The 18,726-nt window shown below is 47.5% G+C and overlaps 2 protein-coding genes across 4 annotated transcripts; one reads left to right on the top strand and one right to left on the bottom strand.

Annotated features, from left to right (window-relative positions):
* Positions 1-4,012: 4,012 nt before the first annotated feature.
* cab39l1 (calcium binding protein 39, like 1) lies at positions 4,013-11,612 on the bottom strand. Of its 3 annotated transcripts, none has more exons than XM_076143393.1 (9): positions 11,523-11,612; positions 9,815-9,966; positions 9,570-9,734; positions 8,963-9,081; positions 7,898-8,066; positions 7,759-7,818; positions 7,607-7,672; positions 7,367-7,510; positions 4,013-7,171 (listed from the first exon to the last, which is right to left on the bottom strand). In XM_076143393.1, exons 2-9 carry the CDS (start codon positions 9,929-9,931, stop codon positions 6,980-6,982), a joined length of 1,032 nt encoding a protein of 343 aa, XP_075999508.1. In that variant the 5' UTR covers positions 9,932-9,966; positions 11,523-11,612; the 3' UTR covers positions 4,013-6,979. The 3 variants fall into 3 exon arrangements, with proteins under 3 accessions (XP_075999508.1, XP_075999505.1, XP_075999506.1); XM_076143390.1 differs by lacking the exon at positions 11,523-11,612 and adding an exon at positions 10,486-10,812; XM_076143391.1 differs by lacking the exon at positions 11,523-11,612 and adding an exon at positions 10,553-10,812.
* A 107-nt stretch (positions 11,613-11,719) lies between these two features.
* Positions 11,720-18,041, top strand: phf6 (PHD finger protein 6). Its single transcript, XM_076143389.1, has 11 exons — positions 11,720-11,889; positions 13,956-14,101; positions 14,929-15,030; positions 15,781-15,914; positions 16,015-16,061; positions 16,209-16,369; positions 16,474-16,617; positions 16,705-16,809; positions 16,914-17,047; positions 17,169-17,286; positions 17,366-18,041. Exons 2-10 carry the CDS (start codon positions 13,967-13,969, stop codon positions 17,284-17,286), a joined length of 1,080 nt encoding a protein of 359 aa, XP_075999504.1. The 5' UTR covers positions 11,720-11,889; positions 13,956-13,966; the 3' UTR covers positions 17,366-18,041.
* Positions 18,042-18,726: the final 685 nt, after the last annotated feature.

Raw genomic sequence — 18,726 nt, 5'->3', positions numbered from 1 at the left:
GCTTTTTTCCTGCAGGTCTGGTTTGGTTCTTATGTCTCAGGTGTTCTAATGTTGCTTGATTTCATTGCCTGGTCTCTGTCTGCTCTGGATCTTTGAGGGAAACACGCAGGAAACTGAGGCTTCTGGACTCCTGTGAGCAAACAGCTGATTAACTCTTAGTAGTTTGTCCACGTTCAAACTTCAACTTATTTTTGGTTATTTAACTTATTTACAGCTCCATTTATTGGAGTTAATTTGCTTTGTGAGTCTGAACACAGAAGAATTTCGCGGGTAAACTAAGCAACACCACAACAAACGATCAGAGACTGTGTGTGTGTGTGTGTGTGTGTGTGGAAGCTTTAACATGAATGTAGTAAATAAGCGTATCGATGAGTATGAATGGCTGTATGGCTGTGTGTGTGTGTGTGTGTAGGGGGGTGGGGGTGTCTCTGTGTTCAGCCTGACAAAGTGGCGCCAACATCATCTCGTGATGAGCGGATCGAGTCCCGTCAATTAAAGAAAACCCTGGATCACAATAGAGATCACATCCGCTTTGATACCGTTACGTCATTTACACATCACGCACTTCCATCTTAATCACAGCGGGAGACTGAGGAGGAGGACTGAGCCCCCCAGAGCCCGGGTGGTCTCCCTGTGCGCCATCTTCAGAAAGAAGCGACTTTAAGCAAACATATCAGCGGTTAGGGGTTAAAACAGAAACATTAAAGGTTTGATTCCTCAGATTAGAGACTTTAAAGGAAACACGCGCCAGAATGATCCATATTACCCATTAAATGATCAATCTTATACCGGAATTAAAGGTTAAATACGTCATTTCTTCCCCAGACTATCGTCGCAGCCTTCAAAAGTTACAATCAAACGTTTCCAAAGCGGCGCGGCGGCGTAAGAGGCTCGCTGAGCGCCGGACGGAGAAGGAAACGTGCTCTTACCGTTCAGACCCGCCGGGCAGGCAGCTGGTGGACACGCAGCGGCTCCACGCCACTCATCCCGCGGCCCGCAGATGTTGCGTCCTCCGCCGCTTTGACACGGACAAAAAGTTTGGCCATGCATGAGGAATTGTGAGAGCATCTTCTTGTGTGTGGTGTGTGTGTGTGTGGTGTGTGTGTGTGAGGGAGTGAGGGAGTGTGTGAGTGTGTTGTGTTTCTCTTTGTGGGGGTGGGGAGAGGAGCGGGAGCGACGCGATCACCGTGGATGTCCTCCTTTAATCCACGCACAGGCGCGGTGTGTGTGTGTGTGTGTGTGTGTGTGTGTGTGTGTGTGTGTGTGTGTGTGTGTGTGTGTGTGTGTGTGTGTGTGTGTGTGTGTGTGTGTGTGTGTGTGTGTCTCTCTCTCTCTCTCTCTCTGGGCTGCAGCTCCAAAGTTTCCTCGGGGGGAGATGATGAGATGGTTGAAGAAGTGGAGGAGCCCACGCTGCTGCTGGTTGTGGTTGATGGTGGTTGGAGGAGCCTGGGGTGCTGCTGACCTGTAGCCCCCTGTGAGACCCTGTAGCCCCCTTCCTCCTCTTCTTCTTCCTCCCACCCGGCGCTTCATTCACGCACAGACTGCATTCATACTGAAGGATTTACCTGCAAACTGCAATTTTTAAATTAAAAATCCACTTTTTTTTCCTGGTGTTTAAAGAAAAGACGCGGAGTGTTTTCCCTCCACGCACAGACCCCCTCTTCCTCCCCTCTCCTCTTCCTCCCCTCCCCCTCCTCCCTGTGGGAACAGATCGCGGCGTTGCCTTATTTGCCTTCTTCCCTGGTTGAACTTTAACCCACTTTCCCATCCTGCAGCCCCTCTGCCTGCAGCCCCTCTGCCTGCAGCCCCACTACCCTACACACACACACACACACACACAGCTGCGTTAGAGTAAACTTCGCCCTATAGAAGTTTCAGTTTATTTCACAATAAAAGCGCAGTGCATCTCAGTTTACGGGCCGAGGATGAAACGTTTACGCACACACACACACCACACACACACACACACGGGGCCGTTAAACGGGCCGCGGGGCCGTAAAGATGGAGGACAAACATGTTGTGCGTCCCTCAGACACTTCGCCTCATTCTCGGGGGTCGTGCGTGGGGGAGAATGTGTCCACGTGGTTTCGCTTTAAAACGCTCACAATGGTTTCTACGGAAGCCCGTTTCCACCAGCTACCACAACAATGTACCTTTAGGGACGTCCTGGCGCTGCGGGTCTCCAGGGTTCCTCCTCCAGGGTTCCTCCTCCACCCGTCCTCCACAGACACGTGATACACTCGGGACCTGGAGTGTAAACGGGCTCATGCCTCACGTTCATGCGGTAAACAGCCTGGTGTGATAGTGGCTCCGTCATCAGACTCTGCGGTGTTTCCCCTCAGTCGGCACGGTGCGCTGCAGGCTCTGTTTTGGCTACTTTGGTCCGCAGGAGGAAGCTGTTTGCTAAACAGATAAACTGGAGGTGGGGGAGACAGAGACATTAAAGTCAAGGCTAAACTCAGACTCATGTGTTTGGAGTCTTCCTCCCTGATGAAGGAGCTTCTGCAGGTGGAACCTCAGCTGAGCCCAGGCGAGGTTCAGACTTTACATGTGTCATTAATGTAACTTCAGGGCTTATGTAGGTATGTGTATCATTAATAACTTACTTCAACATGTAAATAAATTGAAGATAAGACATTGATAACATGTCTGATGGATTCATGGTGCGTTCAGGCTCCTCTGCTGATCTCCACCAGACACAAACGATGCCAGCGACCCTGTTCAGACTGAAATGACAAGAAAATGGTGAAATTAGTAGCACTTTAACATCAGCCCACACACACACACAGAGAGAGCAGCGTGGGCCTGCTGGAGTGTGTCGCTGGTTACCTCCTGGCAGAATGGAATGCGGCCCTCAGACAATGCAGGCCCACAGGCAGAGGGCAGTGGGAGGAGGGGATGGATCACACAACGTAACGCGCCACCAGGAACACGAGGAGGGAAAGACGCAGATGGTTGCTGACCCGAGCCACAGTGATCACACACACACACACACACACAGCTGATTCTTTAGCTGTGCCCAGACCTTTAAAGGGAGACGCTGCTCATTTATAACATCACATTCAGCTCATTTACAGAGTGTGGGGCCGAGTCTTTGTGTCAGCAGTCACAAGTTCACAAGTCTAAATCCAAAAAGAACAAGTCCAAGAGTCCTATTGACACTCTGAACATTTTAGAGTCTTAATAGTTAATATTGTCAACTTACAGGAAATTACACATAAATATAATGCAAGAAATGTGAGTCACATTTGTTCACAGGCTTGGAGGAGGAATCACAGGGCTCAGGTCCAGGGGAAGTCATCAGTCACTGGAAGCAAAGTCAAGCTGCAAAACGTTTTTAAAAAATAAATTAGTCTCAAGTCAGCACACGTGTGACTCAAGTCCTCACTGTTGCTTGTACAGTCACCTGTAGAGGACAGAGGGGTCCTGTGTGTTTAGAGCCTCACATCCCTGAGGAAGTGTTACAACATCAAGGATCATTAGAGGAATCCACCTTCAACACCACCTCAGTCAAACACTGGAGAACATGTAGAAGAACTCAGTCAGCATGTAGTTTCCCTTTAAGTATCAGAGCCCATTGTGTTTAAATGCAGCTGACAGATCATCACATGACCACTGGGTGGAGACACTGATCCTATCTGCATGATTCCAGGAACCTCAGGGAGGAACTGCACATTGTGTCAGGACTTCATTCTTCTGCTTCATGTGGTTACACTTTCTGCATTAATACATAAGTTTCCTATCTCATAAAGTGGATGTATGAGTTATAATAGTTAAAGTTCTATCTCTCATCCCTTCAGCTTCACTCACAAAGTCAAGTCTCTACTGTTGTGTTATGTTGCTTCTGTAAAGTAAGGATGTCACAAAAAATTGTTTCCATAATATATTTTATTTTCATGAATACTTTCACACTTTTGTCCTTTAAAATAAAGTTATGTACACATAATTATCTCCAATGGTAAATAAAGAAAACAAAAGTCCAGAGGTTGATGCTTATGAGGAAAGGCAAAGGCAAAAGCATTAAAAGTACTTAGAATTTAAACATTGTGAATCATTAAATAGTCTCAAACCTACATTAAGGAATTCTTGTAGACGTCTTGGTAAAATAGATTTATAATATAGTCGTATAAGAGGTAGGGTCAAGAAAATGAAATGCTTTGTTTGTGTAATGCGAGTTGCCAATTCTAAACAGCAGCGCCCTCTGCTGGGCGGCCCGTGTACAGCACATCCTTAACAAAGCGCACAGCGGGGTCGAATGTCAAGTTTGTACGTTTACACACTCACTTCTACTCAAGTGTATTTGATTATAAACCAGATTATACAACAGTAATAATTAACATTACGTTGTTATGTCCAATTCAATGATTTTAGCAGTTATTGTAATATTCAATCTGACATCCTTTGATCAATTTCAGAGCATCTAAGCTTTAACCCAGGCTGAACTGAGTGCGCTGTGTGTAGGATGACTTCAGTCTATTCATACCAACTGTACCACATTCTATAAACTCATTTAAGGACCATAAAAGACCTGAAGTTGACAGTTTGTTGCAGTGCAAAGCGACTTCTAAAGAAGCCGCTGAACCACAACGACAGACTGAAGGGTTCAGTTTGAGCGCTCGCCACTGAGGACTGGTCGAAACTCACGAGATCCTATTTAATTCAGTCGGCTCCAAACCTGAACTCCATAGATAACAGTGATGCATGTGGGACTTGAAATGCACGTTTCCCCCCCCCCTCTAATATTGACTTTGGCTTTAAAAACAAATGAAGTCTGTAACATGATCATTACAATCCGTTAAATGTCTTTAAATAAGGCAACACTCGTTGTCGGGCGGCACACTGCAATTCAGTATGAACTAACATTTGTGTGGCGCCACCAAACGAAATATTTAAGTTTAAAAGTCTAGTTTTCCATCGTGAAAACCAGGTTGCAGTCCCTGTTCACATGAGAACACACATGTCAAGTTAAGGCATGCATACAAACCACGGAAGTGTGTGTGTGTGTGTGTCTAAAAAGGTCAAATAAAATATCACAAGAGAAGGAAAAGAGAACTCAGCATTTATAAACTCAGACCCCATGAGGTATATAGACTCAGACTGTACGAGTGACAAAGGGTAAGGCAAAGGTTTACACTAAGCTGCTGTCTAAACTATTCAGCCGACCACCAGAGTGTGCGTGCGTGTGTGTGTGTGTGTGTGAGGGGAACTCTAACTCGGTGCTCGTCACCCTAAACAGACTTGTGCTTGTCTCAACAGTGCGAGGCGTGAATGTGTGCGTGCGTGTGTGAGTGTGTGTGTGCGGAGCTGCAGTCTGATGCATCACAGGCACGTCACAGTGACGTCACACAGAGCTATGACATCATACGTGACACCTGGGTTGCAATGGATGCCGGATCATACCAGGATCGTTCTATCAAGACTTTATAAGGTTAAAGTGACATTTGATTATCAACAACAAGTGAATCAAAACTAAATAGTGACCTCAGGATTAAAGGTTCTGTGAGGCGTTTGGGTTCAAAATAAAGAAATAAATAAAGTGAGCCGAGTGAGTAAAGGGTGCTCTGGGTGCTCTGTGGGGGAAATTTAGTGGGGTTTTTATACCAGATGTTTAGGTTTAATGTTTGAAAGCCTCAGCTGGGGTCAGAGGTCAAAGAGACACAGCGACAGTAAGTCAGAGGCCTAAACCCAGGTCTGAGGGCAGACAGAAGCACGTGACACCAAGGTCACAGCTGCTCTGCTCTCATCACAGCATGAGAGAACACAGAGATCAATAATCAGATTCATTTCCTCCCGACTCATAAACATGCCTGTGATGCATCGTGCCTCATGACGGTGAACTCTCCACAGTGAGGCCTTCTCTGGTGCTGAGCCAGGCCCGTGTGTGTGTGTGTGTGTGTGTGTCTGTGTGAGTCAGAATGCTTACGACGACATGCCACACATCAAACAAACTGCAGTTTAGATTTGCCCTGGCTCTTATCGGAGCTCTCTCTCTGTCTGTGTGTCTGTGTGTCTGTGTGTGTGTGACCGACGCTCCCGCTCAGATCAATCGGAAAAAGCCCAGGCTGAGCCGCGGTAACAAAGAGCGGAGGGCCGATACCCTGCAGCATTGTGTCTGTTTCAGTCCCGTAAGCCTGCTGACCACAGCCCAACCACTAATCAAAGCACTATACATCGATTCCTCTATGGCTCCGATTCTCTGCCGAATAATGCGCCGCAGGATGACGTCTGACCTTTGAAACTTTAAACGTACAGCAGAGGCAGAGAGTCTTCTTATGGAACCCCCCCCTCCCCCCCGCTGGAAAAGAGTCACCCTAAGCTGAGCGAGCTAATAGCCTCCAGATGTGGCTTTGCTAAAAACCACTCTGGCCCCAGTACAACAGAACAGCTCACAATAAGGCAGGAAACCCAAACTACGGAATTTTCACTAATCAATGTTCAGAGAGAAGAGAAGTTACATTTCAAAATAAGGGTTTCACCAGAAAGATACATAAGCAAAATCAGATATTTATATTGACTTTTTCCTCAGTTTGTCGCTCTAAAATATGGACACCTTTCTACTAGAGGCTCCCAGAGCAGCCCAGAGCTCCCCCAGAGGAGCCCAGAGCTCCCCCAGAGGAGCGGATGGGGCGACACTTACGTCATCAGAAGGTCTCCGCCAGCAACAACATGAGGAAAGAGTTTATGAAATGGTAACAGTTTAAAGTCCAACAATGCGAGCTCCGAGTCGAGGCGTTTCATAATCACTAAAGAAGCTCTAAGTTTTAAATAACAGTTCTTGGCCCACACAGTTTGCCTGATGGAAATCACCTCCACACCAACACCACAAATTAAGAGTCACGGAAGCAACTTATCATTTTTTTTTTCCTATGTTTTGTAGTTAATATCGTTTCTTAATGAAGCGTGTGTTTTAGATTCTCACTCAGCCTCCGGCGGCTCCGGCCCGACAGCGCCGCCCTCTCTCCCGACCGCCCCGCCGGACTCACGCCTCCTCCGGGGCGACGGGCCTCTTCAGGTCCCGGATCTGCTTGATGAGATAGTTCTTCTCGTCGCAGAACTGCTCGTCCTCGGACCGGTCCGTCTGAAAGTGGCCGAGGAACTCCACCAGCTTGGCCTGGTTCTTCAGCAGGATGTCCAGCACGGGCTGAGTCTTGTTGGGGTTTGCGACAAACACCTGACAGAGAAGACAGAGAGGGGGATGGAAAGGTGCGTCTGATATTCTGCTGCCTTCATGTAAGCGAACACATGGCTAAAGCATGACCACTGTGTGTACTAAGGGTGTTACTCTGGATGGTGCAGGTGTGTCTAATAAAGTGGCCCCTGTGTGTGTGTGTGTGTGTGTGCGCGAGCGTGTGTGTGTGTGTCCCACCTTGAAGACATGGAATGCTTCAAACTGGATGTTCCGGCTGTTGTCCCTCAGCAGGTTCATCATCAGCTTCAGGTTCTCTGCCCGGCTGATGTACTTGGTCATCACAGTGAAGTTGTGTCGATCCAGCAGAAGTTCCCCAAGCAGCTGGAACAACAACAACAACAACGCGTGATTGAAGGCTCACACAGGAGTCTGACAGAGGTTTCATCCTCCTAACAGCTGAACCGTTCTCCCCTGTACCTTCAGAGACTGTCGCTTGGTGACGTAGTTGTCAGAATGCAGGAGTTTCTCGTAATCTGTGAAGATCTGAGGGACACGACATCGACACGTTAAGGACAACATGAACATCTCCTCTGATCAGAGTCAGGATGGACACACACACGGAGGCTCACCCGGTCGTAGTTGGTCTCCAGGAAGTCAGCGCACATGATCTTGTGTCTTGTGAGAAGATCCTGATGAAGAGATCAGAGCAGGTGAGGGGGGTTCACACCGTCATGGTGCTGAGACCAGAAGACATCTATCAGGCGTTACCTTGAATGAGGCAAAAGCATCTGAGGCGATGTCAAAGGTGGACAGCTCCACGTAACGGAAGAAGCAGAAGAACTCCTCAGAGAAGAGCACGCAGCGGGCTAAGGGCTCGTGACGCAGACACTCCCTCAGCATCATTCCACAGTTCAGGGCCACCTCAGCGCTCTCGTACCTGCACAGGTTCACACACGTTAGATCGGCCTGCAAAGTAATGCGCCGCATCGGGATTCGACCCCGGCAAAACGCTACACGGAAGACAAACGGCACATTTGTGACACTGGGGCGTGACCTTCAGGTACTTCCTGCGCAGCTACAGGGGAGATTAAGAGAATCGGGCACTGGTGCAAGGCCCTCTGACCGCACGCACGGCTTTATTGACACGACAACCACCCACAGTAGGATGAGGTCACTGTGTGAGAGCCTACAGCCGCCTCCATAGACCAGAATGCACTGCAGCTTTAAGACAGGAGCTCTGGCTTGTTTGCCCCGCCTCTCCCTCTACTACCTAGCTCTCCGTGTGTGTGTGTGTGTGTGTGTGTGTGTGTGTGTGTGTGTGTGTGTGTGTGTGTGTGTGTGTGTGTGTGTGTGTGTGTGTGTGTGTGTGTGTGTGTGTGTGTGTGTGTGTGTGTGTGTGTGTGTGTGTGTGTGTGTGTGTGTGTGTGTGTGTGTGTGTGTGTGTGTGTGTGTGTGTGTGTGTGTGTGTGTGTGTGTGTGTGTGTGTGTGTGTGTGTGTGTGTGTGTGTGTGTGTGTGTGTGTGTGTGTGTGTGTGTGTGTGTGTCTTAACCCACAGCTAAACATAACAAGTTGGCGCTCGCTCTGTGGGATTTGTTGGAACACATTCTGGGAAATGTAGAAAATCACAAAGACAGGTTAAGGGAGCGCAAGTTTACTGAAGAGGCTTCAGGAGGAACTCACAACACAGCCACACACACACACACACAGCCGCGCGCACGCTGGTATTTACAGGTCACACACACAGTGAAGGAGCGCCATGGACGCAGCAGCCCCGGCGCTCGTGGCTGATCTGTATCAGGTTAAGTTCCTGTAGCCTAAAAAGATGAACTCACCCTTTCAGCAGCATGAACAGGATCTCTGGGTGTGTAGAGATGTATTCCACTGTGGGTGTGCGTGTGCCAATCTGACGCCGCACAATGTTGCTGAACAAATGAACCACATCCTTCTTCCCCTGTGTGTGAGAGAGAGAGAGAGAGAGGAGAGACAGACACACACACTGAGGTTATTATGGGCTGGCTGGGTTCTGTTAGTGATTGGATTCTGATGATCTGGCGCTCATGTTGCCAAGACAACACCCAACCGTCAGCACCGACACCAGAACATGACTTTGGGTACATTCTTTATAATAACACAAAACAGGCTAAACTCTCAAAAGCATACGTGACAGACACAAAATATGATCTAAACAAAACTAATCCGATTAAAGATTTAACACCAAATGTTGCAACCTGACTTTTTGTGTCAGGAACATAAATTTGTCTGTATCCCAAACAGATTGAGTTTCCTTCCTCAGCCCTTCCTTGTACACACACACACACACACACACACACACACACACACACGCACACACACAGGCACAGACCAGTCTTCCAGTGTCTGCAGGGGGGGAAATCAACACTTTTCACACAAATTAAAGTGGCTGCTGCTGCTTCTCCGCACCTCAAAATCAATCTTCTGCAGGTTAGCGATGAGCGCGATGAGCAGGTTGGTGTTGTAGAGTTCCTGTGCCAGCTGAGCCACCGCCTCCGTCTGAGGCTCCTTGTCGCCCGTGCCGCACAGAACTTCCTTCAGCGACGCCAGGTTCTTAGAGACGTCCTCTGCAATCTGGAGAGGAGAGACATGCTCAGCAAGCGAATCCGACAAAGTCAGAGGAAAACTTACAACCACACGAGACACTTCCTCACCTTATCACACTTTTTGCTGTCTGCAGCGTCCAGCTTCTCCAGGTACGCCACATTCTCCTTCAAACTCCTCACCGTCTCTGCTGGACTCTTCTGAGATTTCCCAAAAGGAAAAGGCATGATGGCAGCAGAGTGATCCAAACACTAAGGGCTGTCTGGAACGGACGAAAGAATAAAATTGACACAAGATAAAGTGATGTACAGTTAGAGTGAAGCTACTTCCTGCAGCTCCGAGGTCAGGAAATGGCTGAAAAGCTTCACACCTGGTGAGCAAAGCTTTCAGCTAGCAGCGCTGCTTCACTGAAAAGCCACCGCCATCAAGTAAAGTTAGAGTTAAACAAGTCCCGGTGCCGATGTTACACAATTAAAAGTCACATGATATTATGACACTAGACAAAATGACACGACTGGACTCGTTTGTGTAGCGGGTTATAAACGCTAATGTGCTAATAAGTCAAACAAACCACAAACTCAACGATACAGCAACATTCAGCAGGAAAGTTCGGCGTGCTAGCTTGTGACCCCTGCTGAAGCTAAAACAGGCGAAGTAACGTCAGAGTGCGTAACGGAGAGGAGAACACAAACACACACACACACGCAACAAACACACACAGAAACACACACACACACACACCTCAGTGCTGAATATTTGACTTCAGCCTGACAGGACTCACCGAGCGAACTGTCGTGTTCGACCTGAAGGCGGCTCGGCGGCTAAACGTTAGCGAGCTAGCGAGTTACCGTGAAGTCTGTGAGCTCCGTGACGCTGGCTGTCTAACACACGCTCGAGCGGTCGACCTTCATAGTTGTGCTGTTCCGCGTGAATGTCCGCTCTTGTGCCCGCCGCCTGTCAGCTCGCTGTGTCGCTGGCTACCTGAGCTGGAGGGAGAGTAACTGGAGGAAGAGTAGCTGGCCTGGCCTGTCTGACAACTTCATTTCCCTGTTCGCTGCTCCTCAAAACTCCTCTCCGCAGCCCGGGGACACTAGGCGGGCATGTTTTGCTTTACAGTAGGCGATTGGCACTTTTATAAGCCAATCGCGGTCGCCGAAACAAGTGAAGACACGCCCCCGTGTTTAACCTATAGGCGCGCGTGCTTCATTTGTCACATTTTTTGTGGGTGGAGCGTTTGTGATTATAGTGGAGGAAGCTACCAGAGGCCCCGCCTGCAAGGTTGCCATGATTAGTAATCAAGTGCACCTAAATTACAACAAGGAATGAAGCGAACTAATAGAATAATTAGTTCCTGTTGTTATAGAAGTGTTATTGTGCCAAACTCAGTTTGTAACTGGCAGTATTTGAATTAAAAATCACTATTTCAGCATCTAATCGATTGAAAAATAAATCTTGGTGTTCAGTATTTAATCATTTGAGGAGCAGATACAAGTATCTAATAACTACTACAAGTCCTACTTCATTAGAGTCCATAAATTGTTACTGTCGTTGTCACACGGGCTCAACGACTGCGTTTTAAATGAAAACAATTTTATTTGTGAATAATTTGGGCCAATAATTTTCACACCACACTTTAAGTACCACCAGTGGTAATCCAACCACTGACCTGTACACGATGCCATTTGTAACTGTGTATATATTAAATGTATAAGCCAGTTAATTAATATGTATATTTAAAAGAAAAAGAGAAAAACGTGTAATGTACGTAAAAGCTGACACACACTCATTGCTCATCAAGGTGCAATTCGCATGACTCACCTCTAGGCGCTTCAAAATTAAAGTAATACTCGTGTCGAATTTGTGTAATTCTGGTCATAACGGCTGTGTATACATGCAGTGTAGAGGCCATTTTAACTACCTTAACTTTCATTTCCACGTCCTCGTCCTGTATTCTTTCACTTTCGAAACGCGGTATTACAAGTAAAAAACAAAACCCATATACTTTTATTTCGAATGCTCAGAGCCGGAAGTTGCACTCTCCCTTAAAATGGCCGACTTGCCTTTGGTGTGAAAAGCGGGCCCACGATCACTTCTGAGAAAGGAAGGACCGACAGAAACACACTCACATCCGCGGACGTTTCTCTACCGTTTCGAGGGTCTCAGCGCCGCGGGAACGCAGCAGACGGTGAGGCGTGAAAGTGTGTGTGTCCGCCCGGGGTGTGCGTGTGTGTGTTTCGTGGCCTGTTGTGCTCTCGGGCCGTGTTTGTGGCGTCCGAGCGGAGCGCCTGTGTTCGCGGGGAGACATCACGTATGGCGCTCTTTACTTCGAAACGCTTTGCAAACCCCCGCGCCTGTCACCATTATTTCCTCTGTTTAAAGGGAAATAATCACAGTTTTCGCCATCGGAACCAAACACGGATCTCGGACGACAGACTTTCCTTGCGGACGACCTTCATTTCCCCGCATGTAAAGGCCTTGTTGTTGCTTTCGGGGCCGTTAGGATGCTCATTGTACAGATTGTTGGAGTTATCCGTGTGTTAAGGACACACACCCCCTTTAATTCAAAACTTTGCAGGAGGAATCCGGGGCCGCCTCGCATGTTTGTCTCGGTCCGATCCAGCAGCGGGCCACGGTATATTTAAAGAATGTGGAGATAATGGGGCTATGAGCGGGGTTCAGTGAGGAACAGAAGCAGAAACACACACTTAGGGTGTTATTTATTCAGGCAGGATTGTGTGTTTGCCGCCGCCGCCGCCGCCGCAGTGAGTCGGGCTCCTCCTGGTCATGGCAGTAATGGCTCTGCTGAGGCGGCGCTGCGCTGCTGGGGAGATTTTAAAACACCCACTTTCCTTAGTGAGGGATCGCGGAGTGTTTTTAATCATCTAAACGTCCGATTCGATGTATAGATGCGTAATAAAAGGAAAGGAGCGACATGAGAGTGTGTTAGTGAGCTTCTGGGCCGACATTATCTCCCAGAGCAGCTTCATCGCTCCTCTACATCTAACCAAACAAGTCCGTAGAACTCTAAACATCATTATTCTATAAGATAAACCCACATGGAGTGTTATGATGCTGCTGGTGATGTTGTTACTCAATTATTAACACATATTAACACATCTGGTTTGACTGGTGACTGGACGCCGTCACGTGTTATACATCATTATTCTCCTCCGTCAAATCCTTCTTTGACCCCTCTGGTGCCCTAAGAGTTGGGTCAGCGTCACCCTGGAGGAAGCAGAGCTCCCATCAGCACCCATGGGTGCCCTGGTAGGATGGAGGAGATCAGTCAGAGGGTAACTTTTGAAATCTGATTTGGAAAACTGGAGCTGCTGGAGACAACGTGGTGCGTTCAGGGTCCCAGCAGGGGAGCTGATGGGTCACTGCTCATAGGTTGTGGTCCTTCTGGGAGATGATGGAGTGATGTGTCAGCCTGCGTCATCTAAATACCTAATAAGGAAGAAGAAGAAGAAGGATATTGCTCATCTCTTCAGAAGAGTTCAAGTGTGTGTGTGTGCAGTTTACCAGAAACACAGGAGCAATGTTTACATGTGATTGACCGTAAACTGGGCTGCACCAAAAGCCTGCAGGTCATTGGATCCAGACCCGATCCACTGAAGTCTGCTGTGGTTGTGTAGTTGTTAAAGCTCATTGGAAACCGTCCACATCTCTGGATCTAAGATCTGAAGTTGGTCACATGTGGAGGTGCGGACACGCCACAGATCTGGGGGGTGTGTGTGTGTGTGTGTGTGAGACTCTTTGGCGTTGTTCTGCTTTGGTAGCTCGAAGTGTCGGTTGTGTCAAAGTTGTGTTTCCTGCAGATCCTGGGAAAGAATACAGTATTTATTTATTCATTCATTCATTATGTCACAGTGCTGAGGTTTATTAGCTTAGAGGAGGAAACACAATGGGCTGCATTTTACTCTGACTGAAGAAGTGAATCTGTAGATGATTTGTGGGAATAGAAACAAAGAGCTGCTGTGGAAATACACATTTATAAAGTTTATACCATCCTGTATGCACATTAACTACACAAACCTCCACATCACAAGTCTGTTATAATGATTATGACGACATTGTAGACCTGACTTATATTATAATGTAGTTTATAAACAGAGACACACACACTGGAGGACGCAGGGAGGCAGACATGCTGGATGGATGATTTGGAAAATAGTTGACTTATTTACCTTTGTTGAAGCCTTCAGATTTGTTTTTGGTCGTTCTCACTTGGGCATGTGTGTGTTCCTGCAGATTGTTGGGTCATGTCAGGACAGAGGAGAGGAGCGGCTGCAGCTCGTCAGACCAAATGTGCCTTCTGCAGAACCAGCCGGGACAAAGAGTGCGGCCAGCTGCTGGTGTCCGACGGCCAGAAGGTGGCAGCCCACCATAAGTGCATGGTGAGGAGGAGAAGGAGAACACACACACACACACACACACACACACACACAGTTCTTTGGCTATAGAGAAGAATACCAAGTTTGAGCATTTGACATGTTTAAGTACATTTAAATAGTTGGTGGTATAGAAATGTTTTATTTTGAAGGCCACAAACCAAACGGCTGCTCCACGGCCTCGACCTTATTTTCCCTTCAGTATGAACACGGTGCTGATTGTATTACTGTGAAATGACTTCTGACACGGTTTAGAAGGAGCATTGTGCGTTTTGTTAGTCTCGCTGGTTTCACACTGTAATGTTCACTAATGACTTTGGGACTGACCGGGCCTGGAAACTTTGTTTACTTCTCCTTTACTTCTGTGACAAACTGTGTTTACCAAAATGGACTGTTTGTAGAACAGGAGAGGAGAAATGGATCGATTAGTTGTTTTTTTGCACATAGAAGAATCGTTAATCGTGCTAAACTATAAATAGAAACTAGGACATGGAATTTGCATAGAAAACACAGAGAGACCAGAGTGATGTGTGGAGTAATGAGTGTGCTGCAGGAAAACACACACACACACATACCCACACACACATGCAGATAAGGTATCTTGTGGTTCCATTCATGATGTCATTAACAGCATCATTCATGATGTCATCATGGGGTGCAAGGGGGATTCCATTCATGCACGCACGCACACACACACACACACACACACACTTGCCAATGATACCACTATATATTTACTGTATAATAATATAATATCAGATTTGCTGGTGTTGCATGTTAGTGAAAGTGTGTGACCTCTGAACTCTGACCTTCTCCCTCCCGGTCCCCTGCAGCTCTTTTCTTCAGCCTTGGTCACGTCTCCCTCAGACAGCGACAGCATCGGAGGATTTTCCGTTGAAGATGTGAAGAAGGAGATCAAAAGAGGGAACAAACTGGTGAGTGTCCATCGGCCGCTTCGGTCAGAGCAGTGGAGGAGTTGCACATTAAAGCCACTAGGAGGCACTGTGGAGCAGCTTTGTTCTTCTGGGAACAGTCCAAGAACAAAAACAACAGATTATTTAAGGTTCAGCCACACAGGAGTGGATGTAGGCTAGGATTCAGACCAGCAGGGTTGTGAGAAAGAATGTTTAGTCTGATTTTAAACTTTTATACGTAGGGTAAAATGGCAAATATTAAAACAACAATTTAGAAGATTCTTTCACATTCTTCCTGTTCAGATGTGGTCACAAGTATTGGCACCCTTGTAGGGAAGAGGTGCAGTGATGTTTCCTGCTTTTTGACGACAAACAAAGCCTCATTGGAGCGAGCCGTGCCCCAGTCACAGATTTTAGGTCCTGCAGCAACATAAAACACAGAACGCAGCTCAAAAGGCGTCATGCCATCATGGTTTAGCCAGAGCCAAGTCTTGAATGGCCAGGAGGCAAACATCAGCCAACCGGTTGGGTTTGCGCAAGAAGCCCAGTGGCGAAGTCTCAATCAGGGCTACAAATGAGGCTGCATGAGTCAACAAGAGCTTTGGGAGGAAACATTCTAAAAGTATTAGTAAACATTAAAGGCACAGGTTTAGTTCTGGTGGATAACAAATACTTGGGTTCATTTGAGTTCAGGAAACGTGGAAGCTTATCAGTACCTCAGCCTACAGCAGGTTTTGAAAGCTGCACTCTTTCCCCTCCCTTCCCTTCCAGATGTGCTCTTCCTGTCACCGTCCTGGTGCAACCATCGGCTGTGATGTGAAGACGTGCAGGAGGACGTATCACTACTACTGCGCGCTGAAGGACAAGGCCCAGATCAAGGAGAACACCTCACAAGGGATCTACCTGTGGGTCACTTTGCCTCCTCTTTGAGTCGCTCAGAACAAACTCTCTCTCTTTGTCCGTCTGATCTTTACAATGTGTATTTCCTGTCTCCCCTGAATGCAGCGTCTACTGTCTCAAACACCGGGATGCTTCTCAAGATGGAATTCAAGGTAAGTGGTGCTTTCACCTCTGCAGCAGCGTTCATTCACTCTCACAGCACAGAAGCAAGACAAAGACTTTACAGGCTAGGACCTCACTGGCACGTTTCAAGACATTAAGAGATAAGAGAGATGTCTTACTGTTTGTTCTGTTGTCAGATGAAGAAGGTGAAGTGGCCAACGATTCCGACGCTTCACCTCCACAGAGCAGAGGTCGAGGAAGGTTAGAGAAGAGCCGAGCCAAGGCCGGATCCCGCGGCCAATCAGAAGACTCCCGCTCCACCTCCTCGCAGGCTGTAGACGAGGAGAGCTCATCTCATGTAAGGAGGAATATGGAACGTGATCCATACGTGAGGTTGGCAGCATGTGTGGCCTCAGCTGGTGGGTTGATGTCACTGATGTGTGTGCGGTGTGTGTCACACAGCGGGACAGGTCGCCTCTGAGGAGCAGCCCAGGAGACGGAGGACAGCGCTGTGGCTTCTGCCACGCCGGGGACGAGGAGAACCAAACCAGGGGCATGCTGCATTCTGACAACTCCAAAAAGGTTGCTGCTCACTACAAGTGCATGGTAAGAGCCAGGTGTTGTATCGTTTTGTTTCTGTAATGTTTTGTGCCTGAAGTTCAGACGCTTAAACTTACTTTCTGCCTCTTCCAGCTGTTCTCATCGGGGACGGTGCAGCTGACCACGTCTTCACGAGCTGAGTTTGGGAACTTTGAGGTCAAAACAGTGATCCAGGAAATCAAGAGGGGGAAAAGAATGGTGGGGAGATTTGACCTCAATCTCAGTCTGATAAGATTTATACAATTCAGTCAAATGGATCTCTAATTGATGACTGCTTTGTGCTTTGCTTTGTTTGTTTCAAGAAATGTACACTGTGCACTCAGCTGGGTGCCACCATCGGCTGTGAGATCAAGGCCTGTGTGAAGACTTACCACTATCACTGCGGCCTGCAGGACAAAGCCAAGTACATAGAGAACATGGCCCGTGGCATCTACAAGTGAGCTCACGCCCTGCATGCAAACACGGGGTTAAACTTAACATGGGACTTACAGAGGAGCGTACCAAGCGTGGCCAGAATCAAATTACAAGCTGACTTATTTACTTTGTTTGTTTTCTAGACTTTATTGCAAGAATCACAGCGGCAACGAGGAGAGGGATGAGGAAGACGAGGAACGAGAGAATCGCAGCAGAGAGAGGGCGGCCATCGACCACGGGAGAACGCTCAACGGAAACTAGGTTGGATATTTACAAAGTTCAAGGTGGAATCAATCACATCCAATAAGCGCTTGATTGATTGATGCTGATGTGTTTACAGGTCGGCCCGAAGTGAAGAGGAGGAGACATGGAGGAATTCAGAGACGAGGGGGGGGGGGGGGGGGGATATTTTTTTACGCTGAATCTCGGCCCCGCTCTAACAGGTGGCGGTCTGCGAGCTCCCTGGGTTTCCCTCACATGGTTTCCTTCCATCGCACGGCGACACGGCGAGCGGCAGGACAGGACGAGCGTCTGGCAGCGAAGGACTCCCTCACAGTTTACATGACCCCCACATTTAACTTGCAGAAAACAACCATTCCTCCTCTTCCTCTTCCTGTCTGCTTCTGGAAGGACTCACTTTTAAGAGGGTGTCTGTTTGTTACTAGTCTCTCTATAAAGTTGTGCAGTTTGATTACTTTGTTTCTGTAATCACGTCTTAAGAGATCTCTCTCCATGTTAGCCTTTCTTTCTTGATACATGTTAATATTTTGCTACTATTATCACAATAAGTCATTTTGAATATCTGGATGTCGGACTGTTTCACATTTACAAGTTTTGCCAGCATGCACTTGGATTCTCCCGCTCTTCGAGGTGGCGTTTTCTTTTCATTTAGCTGCTAAAGAGCAAAGTAGAGCTCTTTAGAGGAGACGGCTAGACTTTGTTTGATGTCCTGTTACTTGTATCTCTACAAACGTATCCATGAATGATCGGAAAAAAGATTTTATTTTACACATGTACAGAGTGACTCCAGTCTCTTCTATGCTGACCTTTGGGCTTTTATATGGCTGCTTAGAATGTGTTATGAAATGGTTGGTTTGGTTTGGAAAGTTGAGGAATTTCACACGAACCCTCTGAGACCCCAGCCTGAAGTGTTATGATCCACATCCAGAACTCCCAACTGACTGAGGGTCTTTAAATTCAGATTAATGTTGACTGTGAAAGAGCTCAGGCAAACATAGGACTAGACTGGAGACTAGACCAACATAGACTGAAGACTAGACCCCTCCACCTGCTAGATTCAAAGTTCTTAGGTTAAGAACTAGGTTAAAGTTGTTGAGGCCATACTGGGATCACCAAACTTCATACAGACTGTAAAGTATTACACAACTCTGAGTTCCATTATCTATCACCGCTTATCCACTAGTGGGCGAGAGCAAAGTACAACCGGCACAAGGTCAACACTTACATCCCAAAGCACACAAACAACACTCACTGTCACATTCACACCCACGGAGAATTTGGAGTCACTGAGTTAACCTGCCTGTCTTTGGACTGTGGGAGGAAGTGGGAGAGAACCCACGCAGACCCAGGGAGAACATGCAAACTCCACACAGTAAGGCCCTGGTCTTGTACCCACAACCTTCTTGCTGTGAGGCACACGTGCCACCCTCAGCTCCTGTCCTGCCTCAACAAATTTAAAGT

The sequence above is a fragment of the Genypterus blacodes genome, unplaced genomic scaffold (genome assembly GCF_046128005.1).
Source record: "Genypterus blacodes isolate CSIRO-AG114 ecotype Tasmania unplaced genomic scaffold, CSIRO-AGI_Gbla_v1 ptg000024l_1, whole genome shotgun sequence".
Classification (NCBI taxonomy): Eukaryota; Metazoa; Chordata; class Actinopteri; order Ophidiiformes; family Ophidiidae; genus Genypterus; species Genypterus blacodes.
Note: the sequence above shows the minus strand (reverse complement) of the source record. Positions and strands in the feature narration are given on the sequence as shown.

Coding starts and splice junctions, on each gene's coding strand:
- phf6 (XM_076143389.1), top strand. CDS start 13,967: ATGTCAGGACAGAGGAGAGGAGCGGCTGCAGCTCGTCAGACCAAATGT. Junction 14,102..14,928: donor CAGCCCACCATAAGTGCATG/GTGAGGAGGAGA, acceptor GGTCCCCTGCAG/CTCTTTTCTTCAGCCTTGGT. Junction 15,915..16,014: donor ACCTCACAAGGGATCTACCT/GTGGGTCACTTT, acceptor CCCTGAATGCAG/CGTCTACTGTCTCAAACACC.
- cab39l1 (XM_076143393.1), bottom strand. CDS start 9,931: ATGCCTTTTCCTTTTGGGAAATCTCAGAAGAGTCCAGCAGAGACGGTG. Junction 9,082..9,569: donor TGCAGAAGATTGATTTTGAG/GTGCGGAGAAGC, acceptor TCTCACACACAG/GGGAAGAAGGATGTGGTTCA. Junction 8,067..8,962: donor CTGTTCATGCTGCTGAAAGG/GTGAGTTCATCT, acceptor GAACCTGTGCAG/GTACGAGAGCGCTGAGGTGG.